This window comes from Lactuca virosa, chromosome 5 (genome assembly GCF_052849685.1).
Source record: "Lactuca virosa cultivar CGN04683 chromosome 5, Lactuca_virosa_CGN04683_v6, whole genome shotgun sequence".
NCBI lineage: Eukaryota > Viridiplantae > Streptophyta > Magnoliopsida > Asterales > Asteraceae > Lactuca > Lactuca virosa.
In genome coordinates this window covers 417,840,153-417,858,809 of record NC_136430.1, presented here as the reverse complement: position 1 = coordinate 417,858,809, position 18,657 = coordinate 417,840,153, and the positions used below count along the sequence as shown (strand labels likewise).

Below are 18,657 nucleotides of genomic sequence, written 5' to 3'. Positions count from 1 at the left end.
ATTTGGAGGTGGTGCCGTCAGCGATTTCCGGCGAGATGTAACATCCGTTTTCTTGAATGAATCGAATTAGGGTTTCAGAGGGTCAAAATGTTGGATTTATTTTTCGGCCATGACGTGGTGAAGCCTCACCACAACATGTCGATAAGCTTTTTTTGGGCCGCGGGAGTATAATGACCCACCACGACGTGGTAATTTTGCCACGACGTAGTATCGGCTGTTGGAGAAAACCCTAAAGTTTAGGGGTTGAGCCCTATTTATACTCCTTAACCTCTCATAGTCTCCCTCTTATCAGCATCCATCTCTCCCAATCGTCCATTGCAAACCCTAGATCCCTTGTTTGAGTTTTTGGCCTCTAAGTGTGTGTATTTAGTGCTTGTGAAGGAAGAAGGTGTGGAAGATCATATTGGGAGTCCAAAGAAACTTAGGTTCAAAAGTTTATCTTCCTCAAGCATCTCAATAAGGTATAAAGTCTTCACCTTGATGAGTTAGTTGATAGATCTATGGATTTTGTCCACTTTTCTCTATGCCTTGTTGTTTTGGAAGGTTGAATCTCATAAAGCTTGCAACTTTATGAATCTCCGGTCCATTTGAAGCATTTGGCTCTTTGGATCTGATTTAGATTTAAGTTTTGAGGCCATGCATGGAATCTTGGCCCTTTTGACCTAATTTGACCAGATAAGAGTTCAAGACATGCATTGGACATGCATGTCTGGAAAGCACCGATTTTTATGATGTGTTTGGTGTTGGAAACTCTTATGGAGCTTTTGAGCAAGTAATCTTAAGGATTGAGTGAATATTGCTTAAGTTAGGCGATGTTTTGGACCTTAATTGAGATCTATGCACTTTGGAGGGTTCTATTTGATAAAGTTGGAAACTTTATCCATCTAGACCCTATTTTGGACCAGATCTAAGTTGGAGACCCTTTTAGATCGAAGGAAATGGTTGAATACGTTAAGCTACTGGAAATCCAGTTACCACGACGTGGTACGGCCACCACGACGTTGTGGCGGGGCTGGTCGTAACTATTTTGTCATATTCGACGTCATGACGTGGTAAAGGGATATCACAACGTGGCGGTCAGCGGAGTTGATTCTTTTTGACTTTTGACTGATTGACCAAGTTTGACCTAAGGGTATGTTGGGTATTTCGGGATTTTGATTGTGATTGATCACTTGGATGGTTACGTGTCGTTTGGAATTGAGATTCGGAGTCGGGACCTCATCAACTATTGATCAGATCGAGATGTAAGTTTTCCTCACTGTACTTGTAGGTCGAAGGCATCAAGGTCGGCCCATTGGATTAGATATCATGTTATGTGATAGTATGTTATTGTGTTGAGGTGATCTGTTAGATCGGTATCCTGGTATATAGGATGATGTTATGCTTAGTGATCGGTAGATCTGCCTGTTATCCGCTTCCTGGATATATGTTTATCTGTGGTATATGTAGTCGTAGTATGGATGGGTTGAGACAATATTGCTTTGTGCTATCAGTCAACAAACTCGATAATGCTTATATCGACATGTTGTTACGGTTTACTAGGCTTGTGTGTTTATTGGATATGTATATATCGACATGTTGTGTGTGGTTGGGTTGAGGCAGACCAATGTAGGCTGAAGGCCAAGAGACCCAGGGCGTCCCTGATAGACTGCAGGCCTGAGGGGCGTACCAGTCAGGCCGAAGGCCCGGAGAGCGTTCCAGATAGGCTGAAGGCCTGATGAGGCGTACTAGTCATGTTGAAGGTTCTGTGAGCGTACCAAATATGCTGAAGCCTGGTGCGGCATTCCAGTCAGGCTGAAGGCTCTGTATGCATGTTGTTTTCTATTATGTTTATGTGGTGGTACTTTGGGGGAACTCACTAAGCTTCGTGCTTCCCATTTTAGTTTATGGTTTCAGGTACCTCAGAGGATCGTGGCAGGGCGAAGGCGAGACCGTATACATCCTTGGTTTTACAATTGATTGGATCTTGGGAGGCTCTGATTTTAAATAATGTTTTGAAAATAGTCGTTTTGTAACACTTCTATTACAAAAAATGGTTGTTTTGAAAAGTTTAAAATTTTGTTGAATTTTTTAGATGTTACAAGTTGGTATCAGAGCCTTGGTTTGAGTGAATTGGAGGAACACCTGTGTGAATCCAATCTCAAACTAAGGAACTGCAAAGGTTTTAAAAATGATTTTCAAAATTGTTTTCAAAATAATCAAAGAGGATGCGATATGTACGATCAGTCATAGCCAGTAAGTAGACCCCAAATTACCACATCGTTATTTGATATTGTGATATGTTAGAACAACATGCTAGTGATAGGCTAGGGATTTTCATGAATTGAATGATAGAATTTCCTGATTATATGATGCACGATAGCCTAGGGTCTTCTTTATATGAAATTGACATCATTACTGTAGTTGCTTAGTGTATGCATCATAATTGTACATAACTAAGATTCTATAGCCTGAGAATGTTTGGTTTAGCCTTATTTCCTGTTCTTGTTTGATGAAGGGCTTAGGGTAGCATCGAGTATTCGACTCTCTATAGGATCCAATGTTATGTATGATTAGCATACACGAGTGTTGCAGGGTTAGTGGAAGTTTCATGAGTGGGTGCAATGCATAGCGGGTCAACGCGAGGAATGATGAGCCACTCTTGAGAGAGTAAGGACAGGATGAAGGTGCATCTGAGATGCTGGGAGATAGAGATCGAGAATTCCGTATGAGGATCTATCTGATTTTATTGTGTCTTAGTGCCAGTCGACTTCACATCTCGAATGTTTCTTGCTTTGTGCTTTGTGGGACTCACATTGATGTGGGCTAACTACCAAATGAATGCATTAGGTTACATGCTATGAAGGTTAAATAATCTTATAGTGAAGGATTTGGCTCTATTGCGCAACTCTCGTTTGATTCTAACCGTTGTAGGGTTGGGTCCTTTAGTCGAAAGATTATTTAAGTTTTGTTGCATGTAATTGTATTCATGAAGTGGTTGGCTGACATTGATTAGATTCATTCAACAGCTGATGGCAGGGGAGGTGGGTACTCCTAAGAGAGCCTAGGAAGTATTTTAGTGCGATTGTTTCGCTGTTGAGCAGGTATCGGGAGCATTTTTATGAGTAGGTCTTAGAGGACCTGAGATGATTCTTGAGGAAAGTATGGATAGGTATGGAGGGTAGTATTCGGCCCGTACTAATGGAAGCACAAGATCCATATTCGAATCGAGGAGAGTTTCGGGGATTCTAAAGGCTGGTCAGGGAAGATAGCATGGCTTGATACCATGATTCAGGGCAGTGGTTTCGTATCTGTCGATCTTGTGGTTATGGTTACTTAGGCATGAGGATGGGTCTGGTAGTTGTTTTGGGCCCCAGTGGCAATATCAGTTTGGGTTGAGTGGTGTAGACCTGGATGAGTTTGTTGGTTTTGAGGTCTCGAGGGTTTTGCTTGAGACCGTGCATTCGAGTCGCAGGACTCAAGAAGGAAACGGTTGTTATGATCGGCTAGGGTACTATAACTGGAAGTGAGTGGTTAATTGATGGATCGAAATGTCGCTATCTTTAGCGGAGATTTTTCCCTTTCAGTTTTCCGAGTTCGGAGAAGGAATGATCAGGCTTGTGACTTCCAAAGTTAGGATGTAAACCCAACATGTGGCCAGTTGGTTGCAATGTTCGGCGACAGTATGCCAGTGTGGGAGTGCGCAGGAGGATTGATGTGGTATAGATGCTTAGTAACGCGATCAAGGGTCTATTTTCCTTGGGTATAGGAAATCCAGGTGCTAGATTATCGATTGGGAATTTCACACGTCTTCAGCTGAAATTCAGGATTCTCTTGGGATTTGTTTGATCCATATCTGGAGGATCATCTTGCGTGTATTATGCATTCCAGGGTCAGGGATGGTTGTACCTGGTTGAGCTGGGTTAAGTTATGGATTGGTTTCAACACCATTAGGTGGTAGTTCGAACCCTAAGTGGGGGAGAACTGGGTATTCTTCTTGGAGGATCATCGATATGTTCGAGTTTGTGGTATTGGGAGGATAGTTCATAGGGATCTACTGTGTGAGTATGTGGGATCTCGATTCAGGATTTGGTCAAGGCAGGGGTATATAGTAGATGGCGATTAGATGTATGGGTTAAGGAGACACATGAGTTGTCCCTTAACAGAGAGTGGTTGGTCAAGGGATCGTTGCAGCTATTGGTCCCTTTTGGGGGTGCCAATGAACAGGTGAGGAGCCGTAGGGATCACTTAAGTTGAGTATCGGTTATTGAGGAACTTGCCAGCTCGTTATATGGATTGCTATTTACAGAATAGATTGGGCAGTTATCGATCAGTAAATCAGTTTCAGAGATGGGTATGTTCAGCTCCGCGTGGGTTGGGTTCACTGAATTAGGTGTCAATGTATTCTCGATCATTAGTCATTTCATACATCATAATAGTGGAGATTCTTCGAAAGTTTTGGGTTGTATCAGTTGAAGTTCAATGGATTCATCGACCTATCGTCAAGCTCGACTCAAGTTTTGAAGATGTTCTTAGTTATTGGGAGTCTAGAATTTGGGACAATGTTGCTTAGTTTTCCAAATAGGACATTAGATATGCATGGAATCTAATTTTTGGCATGTCGTGCTGGCAGGGTTGGTATTTGGATGGATCCAACTAAAGTCTTAGCAACATTTATGGATAACCTTCAAATCGAGATAGTTACGTATTGATGGTGTCTGTTCAGTCTCAATTAAGGTACGGGATCTTGTTTCGATCGTTCATGGGGACGTCTTCTGTTAATGATTGAGGTTTGTCGTTTCGATAGAACTCTAGTATTTCTTCCCTGTTTGGCCGAGGTTATGGGTTTCCTAAGGATGTGAATTATGGTAAATTCATGATATGTTGCTGATAGGGTGTTTATGGGTTGTGGGCCTAGTAATCATTATTGCTCATTTCTCCTACTTGTGGTACTTTCGGTATTGGCGCGTTGATGGAACTCGAGAGACTCACAAATCAGCTGGTTTGGATAAAGGGAACAGGTAAGGGTTGTTGTGAGTATCAATCAGGCATCAGAAAGTCTATGCGGAATGTATGCATTATAAATCCGGCTTTTTCGCAAGATGTTATTAGGGGTTTGATTGTCAAGGTTGGGAATCGGTTATGAAGTCTTGAATCGTAAAGTTCTTTGTGAATGTCTCGAGTGATTTTCCAGGTGGGAGTACACATGAGCTGATAGGGGTTGGATGTAATGTGAAAATTCTTGGATTGATCATTTTTGCTCGTAGGAGCAGTGGTTGGTAATGGCATGACAGGGAGTCAAGGGTTGTTTAAGGTTTTGGTACATCTTATGGATTGGGATTTGGATGAAGTTCGCGATCGATATGTTTTGAGTATCCTTTATGCATGTTTTGGTGGTGTCTCCAGTAAGGGACTAGGTGTAGGTTCGTGATTGGATGTTCATCAGTCTTGGGGAAAGGTTTCTGAGAATAGACCAATGGGTTCCTGGATTCGGGAAGTATCCTGATGGGTACGGTTTGTGGTTGGAGTGCAAAGAGTTCCTGGTTTTTGTGATTCTCTCAGAAACCTGGTGGCTAAACCAGGTGTGAGACTGGTAGTCTCAGCGGTAGTTTGGGGATTCTTGTATCCCAGTTTAGTGAATGGATGTCGTGAATCAGGAGATTTCAGGTGAAATGCAAGTGTAAATCTTTGGATCTCAGGTTTCGAGTTATGCATCGAGTTGGTTTTTGGTCGAGACTCGCGTTGGAAGTTGAGGGTATATGTATGTATGTATATATATATATATATATATATATATATATATATATATATATATATATATATATTGTGACATCCCCTAAATTCTCGGCCAGAAAAGACCGATTTAATTTATGCTTTTTAAAATAAAATCAGAGAATCTTTTTAAAAGATGTTGCGGAATTGGTCCCCAAAACAACATATGATAAAAGTTTATCAAAACCTTTCTTTAAGAAATATATAATTTCCTTTTTATATTAAAACCTCGGGATGTCATGTTCCGATACAGATCAAAAGCATAAACAAGACATTATAAGCCTTACAACAGTTATTTATAACTAATGGCCTATAATCCATAAATCACTCATCATCATCATCCGACTATGCTCGGGGTCCACTACCTGTAATCATAAAAAGCTGAGTGGGTCAGGCTTGGAAGCCTAGTGAGCATATAGGGTTTTCAACCCACAATAAATAAATTTATTGTACTTAAACATCAAACAATCAACCAAATTACCCCAACCCCATTATCTTATTTATTTCTTAAGGGTTTAACCTAAGAATCAACTATCACTCCTTCCTAAGGATTCATCTTAGGGAATAGGCACAAGGTCACACCATCACCAGGGTTTATACAACAGGCACTAAGTCCATAGCTGCCAAGGTTTATTCAACATGTGCTAAGTCCATAGCTCTCATTTATCGACAGTATTATTTACAGGTATTCCCCCCTGCAATACATGTCAATGGGTTTTTAGAGTACATCAAATGAACATATAGTTCATTACACCTACAGGTTGCGGGCCTGCTAGTGTTCCACAGACTGTCTAGAATAGTCCATGGTTGTCATCCATACTCTGCTGAATGACGGGGGCCAACATTTTGGGTAAGTGATTCTCTCAAATTTCACCACTCACCCTCAACTCATGATCAATATTACTAATCATCTCCTTTATCCAACTCACCTTTCATCACAACCACTATTTAATCTACCCATGTTTTACCCAACATTTTTCGTAGATAAAAATACATATACAGTTTAAATTATTTAAAAACCTGTATAAATCATTCCTTCAACACCCATCTCAAATAAACAAACAATATATATTCACACAACACGTATTTTATGTAAAATACTCCATATCTATGTGTAAGGTGAAAGTAACTACACTCACATGATTTGATGATAATCGGGCAGCAATTCGTTTCCTAAAACGTTCGTTTCTAATAAAACCAGGAGTTTTATTGAGAAACCGGGCTCTACAAAAGTCGGGCTTCGAAACCGAAAAGATAAATTTTCGGGGCTTCACGGGCACTTCGTGGCGTATTCCGGGGCTTATAATTGATACCGGGGCTTCGGGGGATGTTAATATGAAAGAAATATGGGTTTAGGGGCTAAAAGTGACAAGTTTTCAAAATACCCCCGGGAGGTCTCGCACCCCCTATTTATAGGGGCCGAAGCTCCTGATCCAACCGCTGAGAAGAGGCCATGCGTCGCTGATCCGGAGTTTAGATTACTAAGGCTAAAAAGTAGTATATCGAAAACTCACTTTTTACGACATTCAGCACCGAGCCGGTTTTGTCGTGAAACTTCGACAGGTCATAACTTCTTCGTTATAACTCGGATTTCGCCATTCTTTATATATCCGTAATCCTTGTCACGACCGCTACAACTTTCTTAATAGATATCGGCTTTATCTAAAATTTAATTTTGACGCTTATTTTTATTCTTAATTAATTAACTCCTAGTAATTAAGCATAAAACACATAGAATTCACATAATTCCTTTTTCATTTCTTCAAAATGAGTCACAAAGGTTAACACGAGCGTTACATATATATATATATATATATATATATATATATATATATATATATATATATATGCAAGATATTACCTCAACAGGCTATGGATTTAGGAATCTGTGTAACGGATTATCACTTGGAAGTTCAAGGCCAAAAAGGGATGTTTTCAGTGCAGATGGTAGAAAAGGCCCTTGTGATTGTGCTTTAGAATGGTTCTACCTGTGCGTACGCATGGCAAGTTATGGGACTTCAAAATTATAGCAGTAGCGTATCGGTCCGGCGGTTAAGGAATCAATGACTTGTTCAGCACTAGAAGGTTTAACTCCCATATTGTCTCTTGTTGCTAATTGTGCTCATTGATTCGTTAACTTCAGGATGAGACTTTTACTCGAAGGAATATCTAAGCATTCTACCAAGTGAAGAGTTTCGGCGGTTAGGATCGGACATTGATTTTGTTTTTGGTGGAAACAATAATATAATCAAGGAATGGAAGTGTTATGATCAGTTATATTAAGAAGTAGAATTGTAATGTCAATGTATCACCATGGGCTGTCTGTCAGGGGGATCAGACAGGGTTGAAAATTTTAGTTTTTGGACAGAGTAGCAATGGTTATTCTTCAGGGGTAGTGGAAGAAGTGTTCTAGTTGTCCGGTGTGGATGGGAGGTGGTAAGGAGTGATTTCGAGGATGAAATCTAATTTAAATGGGAGGGGGGGGGGGGAGTTGTAACATCCATTTTCTTGAATGAATCGAATTGGGGTTTCAGATGGTCAAAAGGTTGGATTTCTTTTTCAGCCACGACGTGGTGAAGCCTCACCACGATGTGGCGATAAGCTTTTAGGCCGCGGGAGTATAATGACCACCACGACGCGGTGATTTTGCCACGACGTGGTGGCGGCTGTTGGAGAAAACCCTAAAGTTTAGGGGTTGAGCCCTATTTAAACTCCTTAACCTCTCATAACCTCCCTCTTATCAACCTCCATCTCTCCCAATCGTCCATTGCAAACCCTAGATCCCTTGTGTGAGTTTTTGGCTTCTAAGTGTGTGTGTGTGTTTGGTGCGTGTGAAGGAAGAATGTGGGGGGAAGATCATATTGGGAGTCCAAAGCAACTTAGGTCCAGAAGTTTACCTTCCTCAAGCATCTCAATAAGGTATAAAGTCTTCACCTTAATGAGTTAGTTGATAAATCTAGGAATTTTGTCCATTTTTCTCTACGCCTTGTTGTTTTGGAAGGTTGAATCTCATAAAGCTTGCAACTTTATGAATCTCCAAGCCATTTGAAACATTTAGCACTTTGGATCTAATTTAGATTTGAGTTTTGAGGCCATGCGTTGAATCTTGGCCCCTTTGACCTTATTTGACCAAATAAGGGTTCAAGACATGCATGTATGGAAAGCACCAATTTTTATGATGTGTTTGGTGTTGGAAACTCTTATGGAGCTTTTGAGCAAGTAATCTTAAGGATTGAGTGAATATTTCTTAAGTTATGTGATGTTTTGGACCTTAAAGTTGAGATATGTGTACTTTGGAGGGTTTTATTGGATACAGTTGGAAACTTTATCCATCTAGACCCTATTTTGGACCAGATTTGAGTTGGAGACACTTTTGGATCGAAGGAAATGTCTGAATACGTTAAGCTACTGGAAATCCAGTTACCACGACATGGTAAGGCCACCACGACGTGGTGGCGGGGCTGGTCATGACTATTTTGTCGTATTCGACGCCACGACTTGGTAAAGGGCTACCACGACGTGGTGGTCAGCCGAGTTGACTCTTTTTGACTTTTGACTGATTGACCAAGTTTGACCTAAGGGTATGTTGGGTATTTCGGGATTTTGATTGTGATTGATCACTTGGATGGTTACGTGTCGGTTGGAGCTGAGACTCGAAGTCGGGACCTCATCAGCTATTGATCAGATCGAGAGGTAAGTTTACCTCATTGTACTTGTGGGTCGAAGGCATCAAGGCCGACCCATTGGATTAGATATCCTGTTATGTGATAGTATGTTGTTGTGTTGTGGTGATCTGTTAGATCGGTATCTTGGTATATAGGATGATGCTATGCTTAGTGATTGGTAGATCTGCCTGTTATCCGCTTCATGGATATATGTTTATATGTGGTATATGTAGCCGTAGTATGGGTGGGTTGAGACAGTACTGCTTTGTGCTGTCAGTCAACAAACCCGATAATGCTTATATCGACATGTTGTTATGATTTACTGTGCTTATATGTTTATTGGATATGTATATATCGACATGTTGTGTGTGGTTGGGTTGAGGCAGACCAATGTAGACTGAAGGCCAAGAGACCCAGGGCGTCCCTGATAGACTACAGGCCTGAGGGGCGTACCGGTCAGGCCCGAAGAGCGTTCCAGATATGCTTGTTAGGCGTGTCAAACCCAACAAATGATAGGGGTACAACAGACTCCAAATACACTGCTTTAATGCACTAAAAAGTAGTACAAGGCAAGCAGGGTCGAATCACAGAGACACGGGACAAAAGTCTATACCTCTTTGCGCAAGGTACTTTGATCAAGGGGGATTTTTTTTGCAAAAGTAAAATAATAAACTAACAAACTACTTTAAAAGCATGCACAAAATGAAATAAACTTGTAAACAATTTGATTGAATGGTTCTAGTTCTACTTCTCAATGTTGTTGTTCAACTTGATTATGACTTGATGTAATTCAAGATTACTATTCTAAGTTGGTACTGAAAGATATTAACACACTCTAATACCTCTCGCTTGCCAGCTTATCTAACCAAAACACGCTCTTTGACTAGACCTAGCTTTACTAATTCAACCTAAACACGCTCTTAGATTGTATTGAAAAACTGCATTAAGTTTTGTACAGGCTTCCCAACAATGTTCATTTCTTCTCATGCGCTCGGAAGTGTGAAAACATGTGATATATGTTTTACAATAAGAAAACTTATTGTTTGTTACCAATTATTAACTTAATAGAACGATTAGGTGCCCTAAAAGTTAATTAACTACACAAAAATTCAATTCATGAAAGTGGCCAATCAAACACAAATCAAATTCAAGGATTCTAGTTTAAACAAAAACATAATCACTAGAATAGAATCATAAATCAAACATCAAATCATATGCTTCAAGTCAAGCAATCAACATGTTTTGAACAAGAACTAGAAACTAGGGTTTCATAGCCACACATGGTCAAGAACAAATCAAACAAGAATAAAGATGGAATTGAAATATTTAATGCTTACTAAAATGAAATCAAAAGTGTTTGCAATGTTTTGGTTTTCTCAAAAGCTCCAAGAATTCTCCCAAAATCGGCCTAAAGTTGTTCCAGAAACCGTCACTCTCATAAAATGATGTCTGCCTTTGTTTATTTAGTGTTCACGTGCTTGCCATAAGACCATGCGTTTTTAGCATGGTCATGCCTTTTGCCCATGTGTTTTTGGCATGACCATTTGTCTTGACCATGTGTTTTTTGGCATGGCCCTTGTTTTTTGCTAGAAGTCCAATAAGTCTTCACTGTTGGCTCCATCTTCAGTCTAGCTTCACCACGAGTCATGTTGCTCAAATATAAGATGAGAAAGGACAAACACGACCCGTGTCGGTGTGACGTGAACCGTGTTTCAAACGTAGTCATTTGCTATGATGACAGTGCAACAATGACTCGGGTGATGTCTTCATGTTCTCTTCCATGGCATGACAGGTACATCTTCTTTTCATACACCAAAGCTACATGCTCCATGATCCAAGCTCCATTCTCCATGATCCAAGCTCCATACTCCATAATGCCTACAAAATAAATCAAAAATAGTGAAGTACCAGACATTCTTAATAAAATATGCAATTGCCCAATTGATTAAGTAAATGCAACAATTGTGAAGTAGAATGCTATGAAATGGCGGAAATAAACATGCAGAATAGGTGCATAAAATGCACCTATCAATGTCGAAGGCCCGACGAGGCGTACCAGTCATGCTGAAGGTTCTGTGAGCGTACCAAATTGGCTGAAGGCCGGTGCAGCGTTCCAGTCAGGCTGAAGGCTCTATATACATGTTGTTTGTTATTATGTTTATGTGGTGGTACTTTGGGGGAACTCACTAAGCGTCGTGCTTACCGGTTTTAGTTTATGGTTTCAGGTACCTCAGAGGATCGTGGCAGGGCGAAGGCGTGAACGTACACATCCTTGGTTTTACAACTGATTAGATCTTGGGAGACTCTGATTTAAATAATGTTTTGAAAACAATGGTTTTGTAACACTTCTATTAGAAAAAAAGGTTGTTTTGAAAACTTTAATGGACCATACACCAGCATATATAATAGGTTTAGGTAACTCAATATTGATTAATGCATATTCCTTAACCATACACGAGTAAGATGTGAAAATAGATGATATGTTTAGGTGAACTAGGTATTGGATGATATGTTTGTTTAGCTGAACTCGACATTCACTTCACATTTGAAAATTAAAAATCCACATAAAGATTTTATGTTTTTAGTTATGCTTTCTTTTTTCAAAAAATCCAAAAAAAAAAAATCAAAAATCTTAAATATTCCAAAAAAAATTTGTTGACACCACTAATGATATATATAGTTAGACGCTTAATAAACTCGAACACATGTTTATATTCTAGAATCAAATAAATAGACTCCTTATTCCGGACGTGATTCATCAAGACATATCGTAACAGAGATATAATGTGTCTGCCTCAACACCTTAGGTGTAGGACTAGTCATCTAAAACCTGAAAAGTGATTGCGATGTTTGTATGTTGCTAAGACAATCATAAAACAAAAGTATTCCTTTATGTAAAAACACCTAACGAGGAAAACAAAACATTTTTTAAAATTATATTTTATAACTTCCGATGTTAGACCCCAACTTGAAAAAACTTGACTATTCAAATCTTGGTCATGTTTGTTGATGCAACTACTCTACAAGAAAACGAAAGGACTATGACATCATTGTTCAACCATGACTCATCAAATATTTCAAGTCATCCTGTTCACGATTAGGCTCTCTTTGGGTACCCAACCTTGGTATACAACTCAACAGACCAATTTGTGATTCTGTTGAAGCTTTCTCGAGATAAGGTTTAATCAAAATCTTCCAAAATGATATCTATACGTAGTAGGGTTGATTTGATACTAAGTATTTATCAAATATATTTATTGTATGGGCTAGTAATATTTTTTTGAGTAAATTATTGAAATCGTCCCTATGGTTTGGTCAAAATTTCACATTTGGTCCCTAACATTTTTTTTGCACTCGGATTGTCCCTATGGTTTGATTTTGTTGCGTTTTTCGTCCCTATGGTTTGGCCAAAATGACACGTTTGGTCCCTAACTTTATGTATGTAAGGGACGAAAAACGCAACAAAATCAAACCACGGGGACGATCCGAGTGCAAAAAAAAAGTTAGGCACCAAACGTGCAATTTTGACCAAACCATAGGGACGATTTCAGTAATTTACTCTATTTTTTTTTTTCAGTTTAAGTTTGTTTTAGTTTGAGAGTTTGTTTTTAGTTAGAAGTTTGTAGTTTAATTCAAAATGTTTTTTTGTTAGAAAGTTGTTTCTAGTTTTTATTTAATTTTGGTGCATGATTTTTTTTTACCATATTGCATCCTTGTGTCCCTGGTAGTTTCATGTAAGTTCCATTCACGTTTTTGTTAACGTTTTTTTAGGCATATATTTTTACCTATTTATTGTAACTCTTTCTTCCTCCTTGAGGACAAGAGAATGTTAGATTGGAGAGATTTGTTAGATTCATTTTAATGGATATTTTAGGACATTTATTCCCTGTATTCACATAACATTAATGCTTTTAATCTCATGCATTCTATATATTTTGGACATTTTATGTAAATTTGTGGAAACTTTTGATTTGCAAGTTTTTTGGATGGTTTTAAGGTGGTTTCGGAGCTTGTAACATTCTCAGGATGTTGTTGGAAAGTTGCAATCCAATTTTTTTTTGAAAGAGCAGTTGCAATCCAAATTTCATGAAGATCATATGTAAAAGTCGAAAAATTTAAAGATTCGGTCAATTCCAAATAATTACACGATCGAGTCAACATTTGCATAAGGTTTTACTCGTTCGAGTATGTCAAAACATCAATTCATGATTTTTTTTTCTTAAAGACTTTGTTTTTACTAAGTTATCGTTTAATTTTATTTATTTTATGATTTGATTTATATAAAAAAGTTATTTATTTTACTTTAATCACATTAAAGATCAAGAGTTTGTATTTATTTATTTTATGATTTGATTTATATAAAAAAGTTAATTTTATGCCAAACATCATTGACGTTTTTGTTAAAATTCAAAGGGATAATGACTTGAAAGGGTAACGAACTTTCGACTTTGTTCACATTTAGTCACTAAACTTTTTTTCGTTATCTATTTGTCATTGAACTATTGAAACTGTTCACATTTTACCTTATGACCGGTAACAAAATCGAAAGTTCGTTACCCTTTCAAGTCATTATCCCAAATTCAAAAGACATATGATGCATAGATTAAATATTTTTATATAGAAGATATATTTTTAAGATATATAATAATAAATTTGATAATTTAAAATAAAAATCAACTTATTAATGAGTGAGAGTGATGAAAGCTACTCATGAATATAAAATATGATTGGTTTGTTTTACTCTTTAATCTTTGAGATTGCAAGATTATTTTTTGTGCATATGATAATTCAATGCAATTCATATATAAACACGACATACGATACGAAGAAATTTTAGACGAGAGAGTACGATACGAAGAAATATACACGAAAGACGCGATTGAAAAGTGCGTCTTCTTCTTCTTTGTGTTTGTAAAACCCTAAGAAATAAAGAACACCCCAAATCAGACCGATCTCTTTTTGTTTCTCTCTCTTAATTCCATCTCAAGTCAATCAGACCCGGATTCCTGAACTCACTTTTTTCCAAAATTTCTTGATCTTCTGATCAATCGATCGATTTTTATTTTTCAATTTCACGCTTTATCATTTCTTTCAAACAAGCCCCCGATTTTCAAGATCTTTTGGTGGGAAGTTTGCTACATAGTTTTGAAATTTTGATGAAGGTATAAAAAGGGTTTTTGATTTTTGATATTTTTAAAATTGGGCAAGGCTGGCTGGTGTCGAAGACATGTAATGGCGGATCCGCCTGGTGTCCGCCAAGTTTTCTTGCTCGAATTCGTTGTCGCTCCCGGAGTTGTATTTTCATCTTCGTTATCTATTGAATTAGGGTTAGGGTATTTTGACATCACAAGTTGTTGTTGCGATTAAAAGCATGCTGAGCGTGCTGAGAGTGCACCTCCCGTCCGATATTCCGATTGTGGGTTGCGAGCTTTCGCCCTACGTGCTTCTCCGCCGTCCCGACCAAACTGTCTTCACCGACGATGTACCGGAATCCTCACCTATCGAGGGCCATTTCTTGAGATACAAGTGGTTAGTAAACGATTCAAATACTTCTAATCCTCCCCCATTCTCAAATTCTCACACTTTCAACTGAATCTAAACCTCTTCAATTTTTCTCTCGATGTAGTCGCTTCATTTCAGTTTGATTTCGTGTTTACTATTGGATAAGATATAAATATTTCAGCATTGAATCTTCAACAATCATCACCCTTTCTCTTTGCAGGTATCGTATACAAAGCGACAAGAAAGTTGCTATTTGTAGCATACATCCATCAGAGCAAGCAACTTTACAATGTTTAGGATGCGTAAAAGCCAAAATCCCAATCGCCAAAAGCTACCATTGTTCTCCCAAATGTTTCTCCGATGCATGGCAACACCACCGTGTCCTCCATGAACGTGCAGCCAGTGCTGTAAACGAAAACGGAAATGAAGAAGAAGAGATCTTCGGACGATTTAACAACAACAACAACAATAATCAAAGTTTATCCACTTCACAATCTCTCCCTACTCTCACAAATGGTTCAACACCTCTATACCCTGCAGCTGTGACTCAAAGAAGTGGTGGTGAAACTTGGTTTGAAGTTGGAAGAGCTAAAACCTACACACCAACAGCAGATGATATCGGCCATGTTTTAAAGTTTGAATGTGTTGTAGTAGATGCAGAAACAAAGTCACCCGTTGGACATGCCAACACCATATTAACATCACGGGTGATTCCTGCTCCATCACCGAGTCCCAGGCGGTTGATTTCAGTTGGTAATGCTGACGTGGCAGGACATTTGGATTTAGATGGGAGGCTTTCATCAACAGGAACTTTTACTGTTCTTTCATATAACATTTTGTCTGATTCATATGCTACAAGTGATTTATATGGTTATTGTCCTTCATGGGCTCTTTCTTGGCCTTATCGTAGACAAAATTTGTTGCGTGAAATCGTGGGATATAGAGCAGATATTGTTTGTCTTCAAGAGGTATATATATATATATATATATATATATATATATATATATATATATATATTTTAATTTTAATTTTCTTCAAATTAGGGGAGAATTCTGCTAAAAAGGTTATAAAAATGCTTCCTTTTTAGGTTCAAAGCGATCATTTTGATGAGTTTTTTGCACCTGAGCTTGACAAACATGGCTATCAAGCTTTGTATAAGAAGAAGACAGCAGAGGTTTTTAATGGAAGTGTTATGACTATTGATGGATGTGCTACATTTTTCAGAAGAGATAGATTTTCACATGTGAAAAAATACGAGGTATAATAAGTTGTTTCTTATTTAATTTCCCCTTTTAGTATTGTTGTATTACACGAGATATAAGATTTAAAGGTTGCGTGTGTAGGTTGAGTTTAATAAAGCTGCACAATCTTTAACTGATGCTTTGGTTCCTAGTGCTCAGAAGAAAAACGCATTAAATCGGTTGGTTAAAGTAAGATTGGATCATTTTCATTTTTTTTTGTTAATTTCTGATGTGTTGGTTTTGATGAAAAGTGATGTGATGATTGTAACAGGATAATGTTGCACTGATTGTTGTTCTTGAAGCAAAGTTTAGTAATCATGGAGTTGATAATCCAGGAAAAAGACAGCTTGTTTGTGTGGTAAGATATAGATACAGATACTTAATTACTTACATGTATTTAATATATAGAATCTTGAAAAAAAAAAGTCAATTAATTTTTGGATTTTTCTTTTTAGGCAAATACCCATGTGAATGTTCAACAAGATCTGAAGGATGTCAAACTATGGCAGGTTAATATATTCTCTTAACTAGAAAAGAATCATTTTTTTTATTACTATTATCAATATTTATATTAATTTTAATTTTGTGTAATAATTATAATATTTCAGGTTCATACATTGTTAAAAGGTTTGGAAAAGATAGCTGCAAGTGCAGATATACCAATGTTAGTCTGTGGGGATTTTAATTCGGTTCCTGGAAGGTGTGTGGTGTGGTCTACTCTATTTATTTCATCATCAAAGATTTTATAAAAATCTTTATTTTAAAAAAAAGTTATTCTTGAAATTTACAGTGCTCCTCATGCGCTTTTAGCAATTGGAAAAGTTGACCCAATGCATCCCGATTTAGCAGTTGACCCTCTTGGAATTTTAAGACCAGCTACCAAATTGACTCACACTTTGCCATTGGTATTACATAATACATATATATTGGCCAAAGTTTTTATAAAATCATGTTTTGAAGTTTGTGTTTTTTATATATAAAAAAAAGGTTAGTGCATACTCATCATTTGCAAGAATTGGAGGTGGACTTGGTTATGAGCAACAAAAGAGGCGAGTGGATCCTGCTACAAATGAACCATTGTTTACAAATTGCACACGAGACTTCATTGGTACCCTAGACTACATATTTTACTCGGGTATGTGTATATATATAAAATATAAAATTTCTTTAAAAGGGTTAGTTTTTATAATTGTAAATTTACATTATGATTTGGTTTTCAACAGCTGATAGTTTGACTGTGGAATCATTGTTGGAGCTTTTGGATGAAGATAGCTTAAGGAAAGATACAGCACTTCCTTCTCCAGAATGGTCTTCTGATCACATTGCACTCTTGGCTGAATTTCGTTGCAAGCCTCGAACTAGGCGTTAATATGTAAAATTTCTCTATTATTATTATTATTAATTATTTTTTATTTTTTATAAGGCTTAAGTTTTGTATGAAATGGGGTGCAGGTTGGTGGAAAAAAGTAAAAAAGGTGAAGGCTTGAATTGAAGATAGAAGTAAAGACTAAAAGAGAAAGCAATGTGTAAGAAAAGAAGAGTAGATGGATTGATTTGGATAGGCATTTGGGGAAAATCTACTTTGTATCATGCTATTACTACTACTATTACTACTATTACCTTTGTCCCATAGAAGAAAAAAAAGAATTAATCATGTCTTATTTCTTTTGGTTACTTGTTTCTTTTCATAGGGAGAAGAAGATAATTAAAGGAATATCCGGGGTTCAATATAATTAATAGGTAATGCAAAGCTATATTTTTCTTTTTTCACCAAATCCCATATAGCCTTATTGTCATGTAAAGATTAAACTTGTAGAATCTTAAGATGTGTTGGTAAAAGCCTCCATGATCATATCATTATGTGTTAACATGGATGATTTCAACTGCCATTTTTATTAAAATGGCAGTATGTGAGAATCAAACAATTTAACAGTTATCTCTTTGCTCTAAACAAATCTTAAATGAAGGGTTAAATGCGAAAAATAGCAATGTACTTTCTTTATTATAGCATTCTAATACTACTTTTTGTTATTACAATATTATTTTATTTTGGTCTCATAATCTATTTACTCTATATATATTTTTATTCAATTAAAGTCCCTAAAACGGGCAAGTGTATTTATTTTGACAATTTTATTTGATCATCAGGGCATCTTATTTTTCAAATTTACATTTTTGGTATAGATTTTAAAATTTATTACAAATAGGTTCAAAATTTACACTTTTATTCCAGATTTCAAAATTTTATTATCACTTTAACCCAAGTTTAGTTTTTTTTTTTTTTTGAAAATTTTGTTTCGAATGTTTTTTTTCTTTATAAAATCATGTTTATAAAAAAAAAACATATTTTCACTTTAAAAACCTAATTTTTTCTACATAAAAACCTTTTAAAAAAAACATTTTTGTATGCCAAGTATCTATTTAAAAAAATATTTTTTTAAATTTTAAATATCTATTTATAAAAACATAGGCCCCGTTTGATAATTGCTGGCTGAGA

At 37.1% G+C, this 18,657-nt stretch overlaps 1 protein-coding gene across 1 annotated transcript; it reads left to right on the top strand.

Annotated features, from left to right (window-relative positions):
- The first annotated feature begins 14,195 nt into the window (after positions 1-14,195).
- LOC145112335 (carbon catabolite repressor protein 4 homolog 1-like) lies at positions 14,196-17,935 on the top strand. Its single transcript, XM_079048510.1, has 11 exons — positions 14,196-14,945; positions 15,139-15,886; positions 16,007-16,177; positions 16,263-16,349; positions 16,432-16,518; positions 16,616-16,669; positions 16,769-16,860; positions 16,951-17,065; positions 17,148-17,295; positions 17,384-17,532; positions 17,613-17,935. Exons 1-10 carry the CDS (start codon positions 14,788-14,790, stop codon positions 17,527-17,529), a joined length of 1,806 nt encoding a protein of 601 aa, XP_078904636.1. The 5' UTR covers positions 14,196-14,787; the 3' UTR covers positions 17,530-17,532; positions 17,613-17,935.
- Positions 17,936-18,657: the final 722 nt, after the last annotated feature.

Excerpts from the sequence above, each read along its gene's own strand:
- LOC145112335 (XM_079048510.1), top strand. The coding sequence starts at position 14,788 with ATGCTGAGCGTGCTGAGAGTGCACCTCCCGTCCGATATTCCGATTGTG. Across the intron at positions 15,887-16,006 it reads ATATTGTTTGTCTTCAAGAG|GTTCAAAGCGATCATTTTGA; the intron begins GTATATATATAT and ends CTTCCTTTTTAG. Across the intron at positions 16,670-16,768 it reads AGGATGTCAAACTATGGCAG|GTTCATACATTGTTAAAAGG; the intron begins GTTAATATATTC and ends ATAATATTTCAG.